At 31.6% G+C, this 18,121-nt stretch overlaps 1 protein-coding gene across 1 annotated transcript in view; it reads left to right on the forward strand.

Annotated features, from left to right (window-relative positions):
* Positions 1-2,851: 2,851 nt before the first annotated feature.
* Positions 2,852-18,121, forward strand: part of LOC119632864 (protein wingless) — a 28,114-nt gene continuing 12,844 nt past the window's right edge. Inside the window, exons 1-2 of the mRNA XM_038026007.1 lie at positions 2,852-2,990; positions 12,099-12,361. Coding sequence (XP_037881935.1) covers positions 2,881-2,990; positions 12,099-12,361 — 373 coding nt within the window. The 5' untranslated portion in view covers positions 2,852-2,880. The remainder of the gene's footprint in view (positions 2,991-12,098; positions 12,362-18,121) is intronic.

The following is an 18,121-nucleotide window of genomic DNA, read 5'->3' on the forward strand; positions in this document are numbered from 1 at the left end:
AACCTAATGTGGAAACAGTAAACAACACGAAAATCCAATTAGTTAAAAATCATAATGAAGTCTGTGTACATATATATATATATATATAGCGGAGTAATGTGTGAAAAGAGTAAGAGTTTAAGAGAGCAGTAATAAAACTTATATAAAAAACGTATATACACGGGAAGGTATATAAAAAGCAAATATCTATATATATTTTTTATATAAGTAGATTATCAATAAAAAGGAGAGAGAGCAAGAGATAGATAGCGAGAGTGAATAACTCACTTGGGCCAAAATTAATAGGCAGAAATTTTTCAATGAAATTAAGTCTTCTTCATTTTATATATTAAGAACGACAAAAAAAAGAAGACAGACACAAAGAAAAATATCGATTTCCGTTAACATATTAGACATACTAAGGCCCATTCGGAGCTACGAGTCCCGATATTTCACATTATCGGAGTATTCATCGCGATTATCAGATCATATATTTTTTGAAATTGCAACGACAACAACAAAAGAAGGGAAACTTACAAAGCGTAGTTAGTGTACTTGCATGAGGGTCAACTGGAACGTGCCTACGAAAAATTCTTGCTCAATATTCTGCTTTTATACTCACACATTTGTATAAACATGAAGAATTCATTAACAGTTAAGCCAACCAACAGTTTTTATGTCCTATACCACTACAAGTACTACAAGCAGACATTGAGTTTGTTTGCGTTTATGCGACACCTAAGATAAACGCACTCTTTAGCTAACCTACCTTTTATGAGGCGGCATCTATGATACCAGAAAGCGATTCTAAATCGATCTAAGGTTGTCTATCCGCCCGTCCATCTTTCGACGCAAGGCTATACGAAGTGTGTGCAGATCTATGCAACACACACAAGGACTTGAGATAAACCCATCTTCTACTACTATACCTATCGATTCAGAATCACTTCCTTAATCGATCTGAGTTTGTCTACCCATACGACCGTCTCGTTTCCTTTTATTCAACCTGCAGCCTGCAGTCTTGGCGATGTTATAACAAAATTTGGTAGACTAACGTGCGTTGGCCGAGGACAAATGCCAATGAAAAAAGTTGGGGTCGGATTACCTTCTCGGCTACTTCCTTATTTTGAAATAACTGTAAGACATTGTAGGGTGCTTAATGGTGAGCCGCGGCCTATTGTAACGGTTTCACTTGTTTATTTTACAATTTATTTAACCCAGAAAGGGTGAAAATTCGTTTTTTTCTTCTTCGTGTATTCAAATCATCCTCCTCGGAAGGTAATATTTAACATTAGCTGAGGTTATTTTCTCCTGAAAGGCTGAATGTGACTTAGATTAATTCAAATTCACTTTTTTAATTATAGACTATTCAGTATATTGCAAAAAAAGTGGGCGTATAGAACGAGAGAAATTTGGCTAAAACTTCTTACCACTTCACACTAATCAAGAATGTACATATATTTCATGCGATGTTTGAAACACGATTCCAGAATATTTAGAATAAAGATTGATAATAAACCTTATGGGTATGAAAATTAATTAATTTTGCACATTTTAACCAAAAAAAAAAAAAAAAAAAAACAAAAAACAAAAGCATTATTAATCAAAGACATATAATGTTAATCAAAAGCAAAGCAAAGCAAATAAAATTTTGTTTTCAACTTCTCTTTACGCGCTAATGTATTTATCTTATATAAACAATATGTTCCTTAATCTCATTGGTTGGTAGCTTGTTAACATATATAAATAAAACCCATTAAGGGGACAATGATTATATTTTCACATTTCTCCTCTCTTATTTATTTCTCTGTTTACTTTTGTATATAATAAATATACTAATACTAAGCACATCTCCTTCAAGCATTTGTATATGAATGATCTTCGTTTCTCTTTTTAAGAGTGAAAGGGATAACTATAGTGTATATATAGTGCTTTTCTCTATCTAACCGCCTGCATTAAATAATAAAAAAAAGGGCGTTTATATCTGTTTTCTTTTTACTATGAGAAAACAAAAAAAAATTCAAGAGAGATCACTACTTTTTTTGTGAGTTTAACCTAAGTATGCGTTTACGTGTTTGCTGTGTACTTATGAGTTTGAAGAGGCTTTAACAAAATCATAATGTATTATAGTATTTGTTTTTGTGTTAAACCTATAAACGATTGTAGTAGAAAACATAAGACGGGAGATGAAGACAAATAAAAACAAAAAAAACAAAAAAAAAAAAAAGCAGAAAAAATAAAAGAAAAACGACTCATATTGAAGTGTAGCAAAAGAACACAAAGTGTTTCAGTTAAGCGCTAGCACTGAACCGGGTAACAATATATACGTTCGTTACTTTGTGAGTTTATTATTTAACAAAAACATATATAAAAAATATAATGAAAAAATATTTAAAAAGAGTATGAAAACATACAAATACAAAGTAAAAGAAATATTAATGAACAATAAACGAAAATAAATATAACACAACAATCCCGTTAAGAAAATTAATGGAATTAATTTTAATCTCTTTAAATTTAAATGAAGACGAAAATAATATAACTTTAAACCGCCGCCGTCGCTTATTAGCTTACTAGCTAATAATTTCACAATGTCGTTTAAGTGTTAATAGATTGCTTTTGTTGACATATGTAAATTGGTTATGATATTTATTCTTTAATGTTTGTTTTAAAAATTTTTTAAAAATATGATAATAAAAAAAAAACGAGTGCATTTAATGTATTAATAAAAAAAAAATTTTTTAATGAGAAATTTATTCCGTTGCTATTGAAAGAACAAACAGCAACGAATTTTGCTTGTAATATCTTGTGACAATAAAATATTTATTATTAAAAAAATCAATAAAGAAAAAAAATTCATAAACAAAAAAAAAAAAAAAACAAACACCACAAAAAAACACAATGGATCTATTAACCTTCGGTAGAATAGCCAGTCTTCTGATAGTTTGTTTATATTTAAGTAAAGCGGAGAGCAAACATAAGTCAGGACGGGGGAGAGGTTCAATGTGGTGGTAAGACTTTTGCAATTTCTTTTTACAGCTTTTCACTTACTATTTGTAACTTGACATTCTCTTATAATAAATTGAGAATTTTTTTTTTTTATTTTTGGATGTGCAATTATCTTGCGGATTATATTCATAATTTTCATGAAGATGCAATAGCTTTGTGTGGCCTTTTGGGACATTAAAGCATGCACTACTTGATTTCGTTACCCGTTCGTCTGTTATGGTTATGTGTTGCCGTTTCTAGCATTAAAGCATACATAATTTGATATCGCCAAGTCCGTCTATATCTGCCTGTAAAGTCATCCGTCCGAGATAGTGGAGAGAATTCATATCGTTTCGACGCAATACAATTTAAAGTCAATTACACTTTTCTGTCTATCCGTTCATCTCTTAATATGCTTGACTGAAGTGACTTATCAAATATTGAATTTAACACGTTGTCTAAAAAGTATTGAGCCGAAATGAATTCGACATTCATGCATTCGCATCAATCATTTTGTTCGTACTCTCTAATCGCAGGGAATGCGGGACCATTCGTATTCTTATTACATTCAGAGCTTTTAAAACCCATTAAAATGCATAGAGCATTTATCTTCAAATCTTACGGTAATTAAAGTTATTTGAGTCAAATAAACTACAAAACTATTTGCTAAAGATTGGAAGCTCACGTAAACGCCCGCTTAAGAGCTGTGAAATATATATAAATTATTTTACTCGTTTTGGGTATATAAACTTGACTCGTTCTTTTAAGCTGGATACACTTTTAGATATAAGCAAAAATATTATATAAAAAATTGAACGAAAAGGCATTATATTCAAATGTTCAGTAGCTCGCGCTAACATTAGTTACTTTACAAGGGCTTTATGTGAACCCCTTCTCTCAGCTTTCATTTATGCTCAATAACGTTTGTTAACTTCACCTCATGATAACATTGTAGAGATAGTCTCGGTAGAGATATTTTACTAAAAGTGATCGATCATGATCGGCAAACAATGCTTTTAAGCGAGGTTTCTATAATTTGCTGAATAGTTTTGTTTTTTATCTCAATTTTATTTATGATAATAGGTTTTTCCATTAATTTATGTTTATTTTATTAAATTTATTTGATATTTTGTGCAATAATTTATTTTCAATAACATTTTTTTTTTCTTTTTTATTATCTATAAAATAAAAATATTTGATATCTCGCATATATATATATATATATATATATATGCATATATATATGAAATAAATTTTAGCAAGTTTTTTACTCAAGTCTTTTGTTTCAAAAGACAAACAATTCATAATAATGTACATGAAATAGATTATTAATCACTAAACTAAAGCATGCTATAAAAATATTTAAAATATCTGCATCCTACACGCAAGACAGATACATCAAGTTCATTCGACCGTTTGCAATGCTCAGGAGGTATTAAGCAAAATTTAACCCAAAGCAAACGTATTCTTTATTCCCATAAGTACCATTCGTTTATAGCTTTACCATATAAAGAATAAGAGCGAAATTACATACACGTTACTTAAAATTCTTAACAAAGAAAAACAAATATGCAATTGATGGCAAATTTTTGTTGAATTATTGAATTTGTTGTTGTTGTTGTTGCTGTTGTTCTACTAGAGAGATATTTTTCAAAAATCATCTTCCTAAACAGGCGGCTGTCCGATAGAACATAGTGTAATCAGCTGTGGCACGAGGCAGGCAACTATAAGATCTGCTGCGTGCTATAACCAATGTGTTAGAAAATTTGAAAATTATTACTACTACTACTACTACTACTACTACTACTGCTAGCTATTGTAAGCAACTAAAGTTGTAAATTCTTCATAGCATAAGACTTTTGCATTGAAACAGAGCAAGACATCTTTTAGAAACAAACTAAACTGCAGTGACATACAGTCACAAGAAGGAAGGCCGAATGTAAATATTTTGCTTTACTTAGATGATTTCCGATATGACAAACAGTTGAACGGGACTTTAAGAAAAAGGATAAGAAGATTTGAAATGAGTGATGCAGCACTAAAATAACAAATCATTTCATAAAGATAGCTTGGAGCGTTATCTGAATATGCTAAGATTTTTATATAAACTGCTATATCAAAAGTTAAAAGACAAAACATCCTTTCGACACATTTTTTGATGAAACTTTGAGTTTTATATCAAATTTGAAACTATCGTAAAGCATTCTACTTCATATCCGTACTGACCATTAAAACACAGAAAGCTTTTGACATATCTTTCGGGTACTTAGGTACGTTGTAGCCGATGGTCATTAACCCACTAAGCGGTAGATCGATCATCTGAGATGCATAAACCCAGTAATTCAGCTTGCGATTGATTTGTATGTAGGTATATATGTTATATGTGTTTAGGTGAATATTTTGTAATCAGGATTTGAAGGGTCTAAAAATTAATTTATAGGTTATTATGAAGCATTAAACTTTGCTAATATATATATTGTGAGACAAAGTGTTGCACATCCTGCTATATAAGCAGATAAAATATTCTAATATCTAGCACGAATAAAACTAAAGTGTGTAGTGTTACAAATGTATACTAAAGTGTATACAACTTTAGAAATGCAGAAAATGTCAGGCAGAAGTAAATAAGGAAGAAGAAAAGTGCTTTCATGTTTAGAAGCTTCTGTGCTCACTGTGTGTGTCGCACTATAACGAAATTATTTAGTTTCACATTTAGGAAACGTCGTAACCTACATTAACAATCAATCCAATAAAGAATATACTTTAGGAACTCCTCATCATGCTTCCATGAGGGATCGTCATAATTCCTATGAAAAGCGAACCAAGCGAACCTTTAAACAAGGAAATCTGGGATGTTCTTAAAAAACTTTACCAACCATTGAAACGGTTATATAAACAGACTGTATAGGGATGTTCAGAGAGTAAGTTCGTTTTTTTTTTCTGTCGAAAAAGAAAATCATAAACGGTCCAATTCATTGCATTTGAACACTCACTGATCGCACGAGATATTATTATACGATGAATTGTATCAACTAACGCTTTCGTTTTTGTGGCGTCAACTTTGACTGACCTATTAGAACTTGACGTATTCTCAACTTCAACATTGCCGGAAAGAAATTTTACAAACCAACTTTTACATCATTATTTTGTCAATAGATTTTCTCTTCCTCCATACACATGGGACAATTTTTTTCGTGCTTAAACAGCATGTTCACCTTTTTGATGGTAAAAATTGTGAAATGTGGCGAAAATGCTGCTTTCGTCTTTCCATATCTATTGCGTAGAATGAAACAAAGCTTTCCACAAACAAGACTTCCTCTACTAGCTAACAAGATATATAATGACAATGCGACTTGAGCGAGCTCTTGATTCTTCTATTTGAAAAAAAAAAAAAAAAATTCATTTCCGAACAGCCTAATAAAAATGATATGTTATGCTAAAATTATGTATTACTCTATCATATCAAAGTGGAATCGTTATGTACCAAATTAAGAAAAAGGAAAGAAAAAAAAATGACTAACTGTCAGATTAAGTACATCACAGTTTTATTAAATGAAGCGCAGAAGATAATAAATTTCTTATTACATTTTTGGAAACAATAAACACGTTTAAAGCTCTTTATTGCCATTGATATTCAGCAGGTAGGCTTTTTTGCCCCACTCTCTCTCTCTTTCTCTCTTTTTAATTCTCTCTCTCTATGTTTCTTTCTTTTTACACACTTACATTTAATATCGCATTTTATTAAAAACGTAAAAACTTTTTATAGCCTATTCTCTATTTATTTTTCATGTTAACGCTTCCATCCAAAAATTACTTAAATAAATCCCAAACAAAAAAAAAAAAAAAAAGAAACAAAAGTTTGATGTATAACTAAACTGATATTAAACAAAAGCAGCGTAATACGTAGCCAAATAAAAGCAGTAAAACATTCGTAGACAAATAAACACATTAGCACACGTCATGTGAAACATAATCATTAACCGGAGCATTCAACCGAACAGATACCTAAAAAAAAAAAATAATAAATAAAAAATAACTAAATAAATAAATAAAAAATGTGTAATAATAATAAAAAGAATAAAAAACAACGGTATGACATTTTGTTTCCAGAAAATCTAAATAAAAAAGAAAGAAAAAAACTCGCTTATATTTTATAACTACTTCGACACGGAAGCTGTATTGTTGCTGTGTGCTCCGTTTGTTACCTTTTGAGTGTTGAACTTATGAAATTGTCATTAAAAATTCTATCAACGTAAATTTGATAAACTCGCACATATGACTGACTGACTAAAGCTTTCTTTTAAAGCTTTTCGTTTTTTTTTTTTTTTTTTTTTTTAATTTAATTTCAAATATACCTGAGGGGTCATTAAAGCGTTTGTAGAAGCAGTGTGTTTGTCTTGCTAAATGAATATAACAGAAACTTGGGGGGGAAAGGAAAATATAATTATTATATAAATAATATATAAAGAATTATAACACTAATATTGAAAGTAATTAACGTAGGAGCTTTTCCTCGGAATAGATAAATATAATTTTGTGTTATTACATAACGTAATAATGAGGATATAAATTTCAAATATTGGTTTCTTTTTCTATTAAAAAATAACCAAAAGAAAATTTATTTATAAAACTTTACAAGTTTTCCCGGAGAGGATCGTAAAAGTTTCTACGCTTCTTAGAGTTCGCTTGAAAGTCGCTAAGAAAGATATGTTTTATCAAGATCGAAGATAATTTCATTTGTTGACTGCATACCAATCTTACCTAACGCTGCCTGGTGAGGTGCGCAAAATGCTTTTTATTACTACACACAAAATATAAATCGCGCAAGAACACTTTTCTTACATAATTCTTATGTATATATGTGTGACTCACTAACACGCTGTACATCGCAGAAAGATTGTTATAATTGCCTTCGAAAGCTGAGAACGAATTAACTTTGATGAGTAACGCTAATAATCGTACAACATACAAAGGTTTTCTTTGCGTATTTAATAAGGAATACGCTTTAAGTATTCATGTGAGGTGCACACGTTTTGTAGGTGCCGCTGGTTTAGTTGTTTAGCTTGTCAACTCTAGATAAAAATCTGAAACCCCGTAGTCCTAGTTAACATTCCAGTGATTATAATCTCGCTCATACTAGATGAAAACCTGTATGTATTTGTGCACACACGACTGTAATACCTGAAGCTCCTTTCTCTATATTAATTAGACATATGTAATAGTGAGCGGAAGAGGGAAAGCGTAAGACCATAGCGCAATATATTTGGAAATTTTTTCGAACCAATTATTTTTATTAGCAAATCAAAAATTCGTCATTTATACTGAAATCTTATGCTGAAATTTTCTTTTCCTTAACGTCTACCCATAAAAAACCAATCGAAAATTTTTATATCATACAAAGTGTTTGATATTGTGTATGTTTTGATATTGTAAGTCTCTTATAAGCTGTATAACCTCTTCCAATGCCACTTATTTATATAATTAATAATAACATTTAATTTGTAAGATGTCCTTATAGTTGTAGCCTTTTCGTTTTTACTAACATTTTTAAAATCGCCTGAACAAAAATCGCTATTTTTCCCTTTAACTTAATATAGGCCCGCTTGTACCACAAGTGGTGTAAGGTAGGAAAGTAAAAACAAATAATTGCACAATAATAAAATTTCTTATCTATAATTGTTAAGGTTTCCATGTTAAAGTTTAATTGTTAAAGTTTCCATGAATTATCTAAAATTTTTCAATTTTGTATGACTTTTCCATCTGCTCTTCTTAACACCTTACTGTACCTCTATATCACCTCATAAATGATGGTTGGGCATGACACAAGTTTATGTAAAGATGAAGTACTACAGGCATAAACCATCAACGATATAATTTAATTACTGTAAAAAAGCTTTCTTTTGAATCTTTCGTCGAAGTTTGTGTTATGTCAAGCATACCCGGAGTCGTTTAACTAATAAGAAGCTATCAAGTTTTATATAAAGACATTCTAGAGAAATTTCTTCATTTATATATTCGTATTATGTTTCGATACATGATTCGATTTAAAATTTTATTAAATTGATTGAAAAACGGTTTCCTTGAACTCTCTCATTAAGAGGTTTTTTACTTAAGTCTTTTGTTTGATGTTGAATAATATATTGTAATATGTGTGTTTATTTATATGATAAAACTTGACTACCTTTGTAGAGTGACACGTAGAAAAGTGCCTTCAATCTAATATATCACAATGCAAAACATGCTTTTGCTTACAGAAACTCATCCTAGCAGAATAGATTAGTGATGGCGATGTCACAAGATGATGAAGAAAATGTATTCGGAAGATATTAAAAGACGGTGTTACATGTCACGTTGCAAATGAAGTGATGCATTGCATGCATTACCATTCATCAAGATAATGCAATTTTCGTCGCAAAAATCAAAAGAGTTGGGCAGGTTGCATTCCTCTTTTTTTACCCGCCAGCGAAGAATAGGAGTATACTCATGTTGTCATAATGCTTCGGAGACTATAAAATATATATACTCGTGATCAGGATAAACTTTTGAATCGATCTAACCATCTGTTCACATATAGCACATGTGTGGCTGATACCCGTTTGGGGGCAAGCGTTAAGATGTTAGGATAAAGAGTAAGCTAAGTGCTCCTCTGTTTCTCTAAACGAAGATGTACGGAATGAAATCTTTTAAGTTTAGTTTATAGAGGATCCTATACTGATTCTGTTCAACCACGCCCACAAATACCTATAAGTTAGATAAAATTTTCATTCTTTTCACTTTCTTGATGTTCGCTACTTATTCAACTCAACTTGAATATCACTATGTACATTCTTCACGTGAAGAAGAAGGAAAAAAGCGGCCATGTTCTCATCAGGTTATAAGCGGTCAAGTCAAAGGTGCATCACTTCTCTTGTAGGATGACCTAAATTTTCTATTCATCTTTGAAACAGGATTAAGGATCCATTGTCTCGGAAATGAATTATAAGCCTTTCAACGGAAAGTTATGTAATAATTTTAAGGGGCTTCTTTGATTACTTCGAAAAGTAATTTAACATGAGTCATAAATCTTCACTATTACTGTTATGTTTTTTTCTTTTTTTTTTTTTTTGTGTTAATAGGCTTTTATTTATTTGTTTTCTTTTTTTTTGCATAATTCTTCTAAAAGTTTATTTTCATTTAAAACACAAACTCATTCATTAAAACTAATAATAGTAAAGTATTACTCGTGCATTGCCTAACGGTGTCGTTAATTATTGTTTATTTATATCGATATCCCCTCGGGAGGGTATTTAAACACTCTAAGCTGGCTGCAATGAAAGCAATAACTTGTCTTCGCATAGAAAAAACGATTCATTATTTTATTTATTTCTACATATAAGTTTGCTCATTACTACTGTTATATTCTTGCTGCTGCTTTTTTTTTTTTTTTTTTTTTTTTTTTTTAATTTTCTTATTTGCTTTTCTGTTGGCTGGGCTCGATTGCACGCTGTCTACGTTGATTGTTGTTATTTATGTTTGAAGCAGTACAACAATAATAACAACAGTGCATTATAAAAATGTCAATTTAAAGCATTAAGCTTTAATTTAATGTTTATTGAAAACAAATATAAAACAATAGCAAAAAGAAAAGAAAAAGAAAAAAAAAAAAAAAAACAGCAAAAAGCCCCAATGGCAGCAAAAATAATAAACAACAAAACTGCCAACAGCAGTAAAAGATTTGCGGATAGATGTTGTGATAACTGCTTAAATAAAAATTAAAATATATAACGGAGTAAGAAAATTACAGCTGCCTTCCAGGGGGGGTATCCCGGCTATCCATCATGATAAGCAATTATGTAAAGGATACGCAAAGATCAATTCGGGCCGCGTTCCTTTCATAAAGACTTCCGTAAAATTGTAGATCAACACCTACGCTAACCTTATTAGTTATTAAGAAAATTTCAAAACGTCACATATAGAATAAATTGCAGATCTTCATCTCAAATTCCCTAACGAAAAAAGCCCTAACAAAAATGACAAATATATGGATAAACAATAGTCTGGATTTAAATCGATGTAGAAGCTTACAGCGATTTTGAATGTGTGGGCCTTGCATGTGGTATCTGTGGGAGGGCAAGGCGAGGGCGCTTAAATTGAATCAGAAACTTCGACTAATGGAATATTTATATGCTTTATGGGTTAGTGTTTACGTTTACATTATGATGTTTCCAACTAGACGAAAAAATAAACACACCTCTCTAAATAATAAAGAACCTGACGTTTGTTTAATGAATTCCTCATATGAGGTTTTAATAGTCTATATAAATAAATATTAAACGAATATAAATTTTATTTAATAAAAAAAAGAGAAAAACAAGTAAAAGCATTATAGTAGGCCATGGTCCACCATAAAATACCCTACCCTATTTCGCTTAACACAATTATTCATGTAATGAGTTTTCAAAGTAAGGCTTTATATGGAAAATGGTCGAAAAATTGTTGAGAGTTCGTCCGTGGACCAAAATTTCATCAATGTATCTGAAAAATTGCAGCTTGAGGGAAAAAATAAAAAACGGACAAACGGACAGACAAGATTAGATCGGTATAATAAAAGGTAATATACCCTTGAACCACAAGCCTTGTAGGCTTGTTATGAAAGTAAAAGGAAAAAGATAGTTAAGAAAAAGTATTAAAGCAAATACGCAAATAACTTTATTCTTCAAGTAGCAACACACCATCTTCAACTTGCAAATATTTTGTATATATATGGATATAAAGGAAAAAGATACTTTTTTAGTTCTATAGCTATTGCATAAATATTTGTGGGAGGATTCCGCCTTTTTCTAAAATGGATCTGTAAAATGCAATAAATTTCGAGTTCTACTTTTTTATATTAATTATAGTAAGCATGACAAACCCCATCAGAGCAAAAGAAAAAACGGACAGAAGGAGAGACAGAAAAGCAAAAATCAGAATCTTATGACAATCTCACATATTTGTAATGAGCTCCCTATTGCATATATAAATATAAATTTTTATACATATTATTGATGTTCAATAGCTTGGCTCTCTAATTAGTGTGATCCTTAAGCATATAGTATTCAAAAATGTAATATTCTTTCGATGATGTTTCTTACAATATATCGTATTTTCAGGGGCATTGCAAAAGTTGGTGAACCAAATAATATATCACCCATTAGTTCGAGTATTATGTATATGGACCCAGCTATACATAGTACTTTGCGGCGTAAACAGAGGCGCTTGGTACGTGACAATCCTGGTGTACTGGGGGCATTAGTTAAAGGAGCGAATCTAGCAATTAGTGAGTGTCAACATCAATTTCGCAATCGTCGTTGGAATTGTTCAACACGTAATTTCTTGAGGGGAAAAAATCTATTTGGAAAAATTGTAGATCGAGGTAAATATTTATATAACTTTATATAACAATTAAAATTCCCACAGTCCGTAATATGATCTTAAAGAAAAACCCGAAAAAATACGCACAAGTAATGAAATACTGGCGCTCTTTTTAAGGATTGTTATTATCACAGTTGTTGTAGCTATTGTTCACTTGACATATTTATTTATCTCTAAATATATATATATATATATATATATATGTGTGTGTGTGTGTGTGTATACATATTTTTTGTGGGTTGTACTGTTCTTGTCATGTCTTATGTTGTATGTTTTGCGTTTTGTTTGGTCAAGTACTTTTATGCTTGTTTGTTTTGTAATTTGATATTATGTGGCTTTTGCATAAGCGATACATATGCTAAGAACAAACCTACAAACATTCATAAATAGGGTCACACGAACACAGAATAATATTTAAGGTAAATACAATATAATAATAATAGTAAGGCAATTTTGAAATAACGTCTGTGACCCCGTTGTATACCTGCGTAAATATACGAAAAATAACTTTATGATCTGTCCATGTATTAATGCATCCGACCGGTGTGCGCGTTCCAGGCTTTAAAATTCATTTTTTTACAACAATCATCCATTCACAATTTCTATCGCGTGGAAATAAGCACGAGAAACGCTATGAAGAACTTATACATGATATTCCCAATTTGAATAAATACAAGTCCAATATGTTTCTAATCAGTGCATATGGGAACTGCATTGTGCATCTGCTTCGGTCCCGTCTTGTCGAATTAATAAGAGTGTAATGAAAATTGTGTAACGAATAATGCAGCGCTTATTTAACTTAATATTATCCTCCCGTGTCGTATGAGTAATAAAAAATACAAATTTCTACAAACATCTTCGATATTTACTTATAATTTAATCGACACTCATACGCTCCAATTACAAATAATGCGATAAAATTCCTAAAAAAGAAACAGACATAATAAATTCGCTCTTTGCTTCTGTCTTTGTCTTTCTCTTGATATTGATACGCATCAATGTCGTTTGAATGCCGTGCACTATACGAATAGTGCCTGTTTTTGCTAAGCCAAGGGGATCTTTAGACTTTATGGGTTCAAAGCAATAAAAAAGCGATTAATAATGAATAATACAATAATAATAAATAAAACCGTTACACCCAGCTTGACGAATTAAAATATCTATCGGTATGTTTTATGGCTATTAGACGTATAACTACATATGTCTGATACATTCTGCTGGTTATAACCATGACAAACGTAATAACGTACTAGATATATATATATTTTTTTTTTGGTTACCCGACCAGAAAGTCTAAAATCCGCACTTCATCTATTGACAAACGACGCACACACTCAAAATGCTGTATATATTATTATTAACGCCATCGTCCAAGTATGAGGGAAGTATTCATTTAGTCAAAACATTTGCAACGTCCAAAAGGACGCTTCAGAGATCCCAAAAAGTACATGTATACACTCTTGATCCGCATCATCTTCTGAATCCGTTTAAGCAAGTCCGTCCGTCCGTTCGTACAATTTATATTGTAAGCATTCTCCTGGCGCCAAAAATTCAGCTATCAACTTTGAATTTGGCTAAAACATTGGAAGTTCTTGCACGCAGGTGGGTTTTGGAAATGCGCCAAACGGGCGCATCGAAAGATACGCCTACAGTGCTATATAAAGCGAGGCAAAATATTGAGTTTTTGGCCCGTTATCCTTAAACTACAGCAGATAAATCTACAAAAATTTCAACGCGCATTCTACGGGCAACGCTGTAATGCCTCTATGGCTATGGGAAAAATCGGCGACCACTATTCAATGTGATAGTGTGTCATAATTTCTTCTTTTCTGCAACACCTTTATAAAGCGCAGTAGCAATGTAATATTAAACAAATTCTTGACCAGTTTAAAATTTAGAATGCCACTAACAATGTCCTCTCAGTCGTCTGTCCATCTGTGCGTAACTTTGTGATACCTATGGTAAACATTCTCTCGTCCGCAGAAATGAAGTTGTAGCCTATAAACTTGCAAGAGAATTTGGAAAGAACCCAAAATTTTCTAAAAAAACGCCTATAACACGCCCTCACGACTGAGCAGCAAAAAGTGTAAATGTTTTTGTTTTCGTTGTATTTTGCTTGTTACTCGTAACGTATGACAGAGCATATAAACTTTTCCGTTATTTTTTAAAAAATAGAAAATATCGACCGCGCCCATCCAATTATAAAGTATGAAAATGTAGTTTTTCCCTTTTGCTTCCCGGTGACGTGTATAAAAGATTCGAGTACTAGTAAATCAGGGGATAATGATCAGTACGCGAATAGGATTCGAACAATTTGTGCTCTAAGTGTATTTGTATTGTTTGTGTGATGTGAAATCGTTGTTTCTCTCACATTCAAATACGGTCTATTAGAGTTGTTGACTTCTGCCATGCGTTATTAACACGTTGTAAGAGCAAAAAACTTTAACAAAAAACGCTTATAGAAAATCTTCCATTTTTCCTAGTTTTATTATATAAAATAAATTACTGAGCGTAATAATAAAACAACAAGTGACTGGAACAACAATTTTAAAATAATAAAATTTATGAATGACAGTTATTGTATTCAGGTATATGCAACTTTATAAATATCTGCGTTGAGATAATTTTTTTTGCTGCTTTTGTACTTAAGCGTACTTACTCGAACTCAAGCATACTGAATGTGTGATAGAGTTTGCGAGCAGAACTAGCAATTTTATAGAATGATTATCTTCTAGAAATCGATGTAATGGATCAAGTTTGTACATCATCCGTTTTCCCGTTCGGTTGTAAATTTGCTTATCCACGCGTCTATTATTCTCTCTCTCTCTACAATAATCTATTCGTCTCTTAATCCAATTCTCGAAAAAATTTTGATGTCCATGCATCTGTCCACCAGCTCTTTTTCCTTTTCGTTTCTAAATCCATCCATATGTCTGTTCAAGCAGTCCTTTCTCTTATCCAATCGTCCGCACGTTCTTTATCTATGCACTCGTTTCACTGGCAATCGGTCCATTTTTCTGCGCAGTGTTCTTTCTATGCATTGATCGTATGTCTATTCATCGAACTGTCCCCCTTGCCGTCCTTTCAACTGCAGTCATTAAACAATCGCTCTTTTGTCTTACCGTCTGTTGAATTGTTTATCTATCCATTTATTGGTCCGTCGGCTTATAATACCTATTTTTATCTATTCATCAATAGTAAATCCGTTTATCGTTCGTCCGTCTCTTCGTTCATCGAATTATTTTTGCACGCTTCAGGTTAATATTCATTTTATTCATCTTTCCAACCATTGATTTTCTCGTCTGCCCATTTACCGACCTGCTCGTCCCGCCATTTTATCTATCGGTAGTTGTTCATGTGCCCATTCTTCTATTTAGCCAATCCTCCATACCGAGAACACTAAGAAATGAAACCAACGTTGACAGTTCAACTGGTTTCTACATAGCGCATAGATAATCTCTCCCTATGAGTACTTACTTCTCCTTATATTTATACATGAAGAGAGTTCGAAAACTTATATAAAACTACGATCTGAGTGGTTAAATTAAACTGACCTGACATGATCCATGTTCTCCAAAAACATAAAATGTACCGTTATTTGGTTGAAGCCCCAGAGGCGGAATTTCTGATAAGAAAATCACATTAGTCTTGATGTGAATCTTAGCGCCTTAAACAGGTATATAACAACATCAAAGACGCTTGTTAACCGCATCCGAACAAACCGATCGGAATAATTGTACAGTCGATATTTTAGGTGGTATTTCTATACATTTACGCTATATGTTGGATCGGCATTTGCTATACAAAAACTTCAATGGAAACAATGTTTTAAAGTAGTTTTAAAATTTAGATCTGCGCATCAAGACTAGAAACTCCATATGTTACATTTAAATTTTCTTAGCGTGAGTAGTCACAATGCGTCGGTCGGGCGTGCGGACGGACGGACGGTCGGACAGAAGGGCATAGAGTTAAGTCAGCGCGGGTTGGTTGAAGAGTTGCTTACTGCACTATGCTCTAAATGTTAAAAACCTTTTTTCATTTTTATTTATATTTTTTAGTAGGTTTTAATAGCGCATCCAAAATTCGTTTTGAAGCCAATGAATTTTTTTTACTTCTTTCTACTACTTCTTCTTTTCGTTGTTTTTGTTGGTGTTTTTGTTTTTGCTTTTTTTTTTTTTGCATAACTCAACATTCATACATAATTTTGTTTTTGTGGTTGTTGGTTATATGTTGTTGTTGACACACATTGACAGCTCGTCAAATAGATGTTAATTAAATAAGACATTTGACTTTCTGAGATCTTATTGTAACAAAACAAATACAATAACAATGGCGCGTAAAGCAATCAATCAACTGCATTAACGGTTGTGTTATTTGTTTTTTTTGTAATTTTTTTTAAATACTTATGAAATAAATTTTGTTTCTAACATAGTTTTCGAAAAGTTTTACTTAAATATTTGTAAGAAAAAAAAAAAAAATATTCCCCAGGGTTTTGCATTTCTGTACAAAGGCTAACACGACAAGTGTGATTGTATAAGGCGAGAGGACTTCACCACCACCATATGACAATTGTTCTCCACGTTAAAGATATCAAACTGTTTTATTGTCTTCAAAAAAAAAAAAAAACAAGATTGTGTTGAAAATTTGTCAATAATACAAACAACACATACGAATATTTTTATGAGACTATACACAAATTTCCTATAGACAACGCTACTGTTTTATATCACCTGGTGTTTTAAAGGCGCGCGAGCGTAGCATATTCCCTAACACATATAAATAAAATAGAAAAAGAAACAATTGTTTCTTGTTGATCTTTTCTCACTTTGAGAAAACAGCAGTGTCTTGCCTCCTCCGTTATGAAGATACGATATGAGTCTAAGTGAATGGAATAGAAAGTGAATAACTCTTGGAAAAAAGAGCGAGTGTTACTGATAAATTACATTTTGACATTAAATATACATAAAAATTCGATTTTAATAGTTTTTGTCAGTTGCTTATCTTATTGCAGACAAACATAACTTTCTATTCCATTAAGAATTCCGTGGAAAAATTTTATCCGATTGTTTCTTAATAAAGTGTTTATGGTTTCAAAGTAATAAAAAAAAAAATAATAATAAATAAATTTCAAGGATATTTTTTTCTCTTCTCATATAATCTGTTTCCTATCAATTTCGACTTGTTTTCAAATACAAAAAAAAAACCAAATTTACAAATAATGGCTTTTTAAGATTATTATGATATGAAGTACGTTTTAATTGGTTTAAAAATGAAAGTAAAATATGGAAGGGGATATATTTCATAAAAATTAAAATTTCTACTTGGCTTCAGTGCAGCTATGTGCAGCTTAACGAATCTCCTGAAAAGAATTACCATAAAATATAGCATGAGATTTTTTCATAGTGGATTAGACTGTGATGCCGCTTGTTCAGCTGCTTTTAACTTTTTCGCTATTCACTACTTATTCAATAGCGAAAAGGCATCAAATTTCATTGGTGTACCGGTACTGGGAGTACTAAATCTCGAGATGTAGTTTTTTTAATAGGCATGAGAGAAGTGAACCATTAAAATACAAAAAAAAAAAAAAACCCTGCCGATTATCCGAAAATTCCTCAAATTTTTGAATAAAATCCAACCTGCACTAAGCACAGTACGGGTAACGGAATTTTTGGGAAATCTTAAATTTATCGCTAGCACTTCCATCCGTTCTTTTTTGTATTCGCGACAACTTTTGTTACATATCGGTCGTAATATTAACAAA

Source organism: Glossina fuscipes, unplaced genomic scaffold (assembly GCF_014805625.2).
Source record: "Glossina fuscipes isolate IAEA_lab_2018 unplaced genomic scaffold, Yale_Gfus_2 2, whole genome shotgun sequence".
NCBI classification, from domain to species: domain Eukaryota; kingdom Metazoa; phylum Arthropoda; class Insecta; order Diptera; family Glossinidae; genus Glossina; species Glossina fuscipes.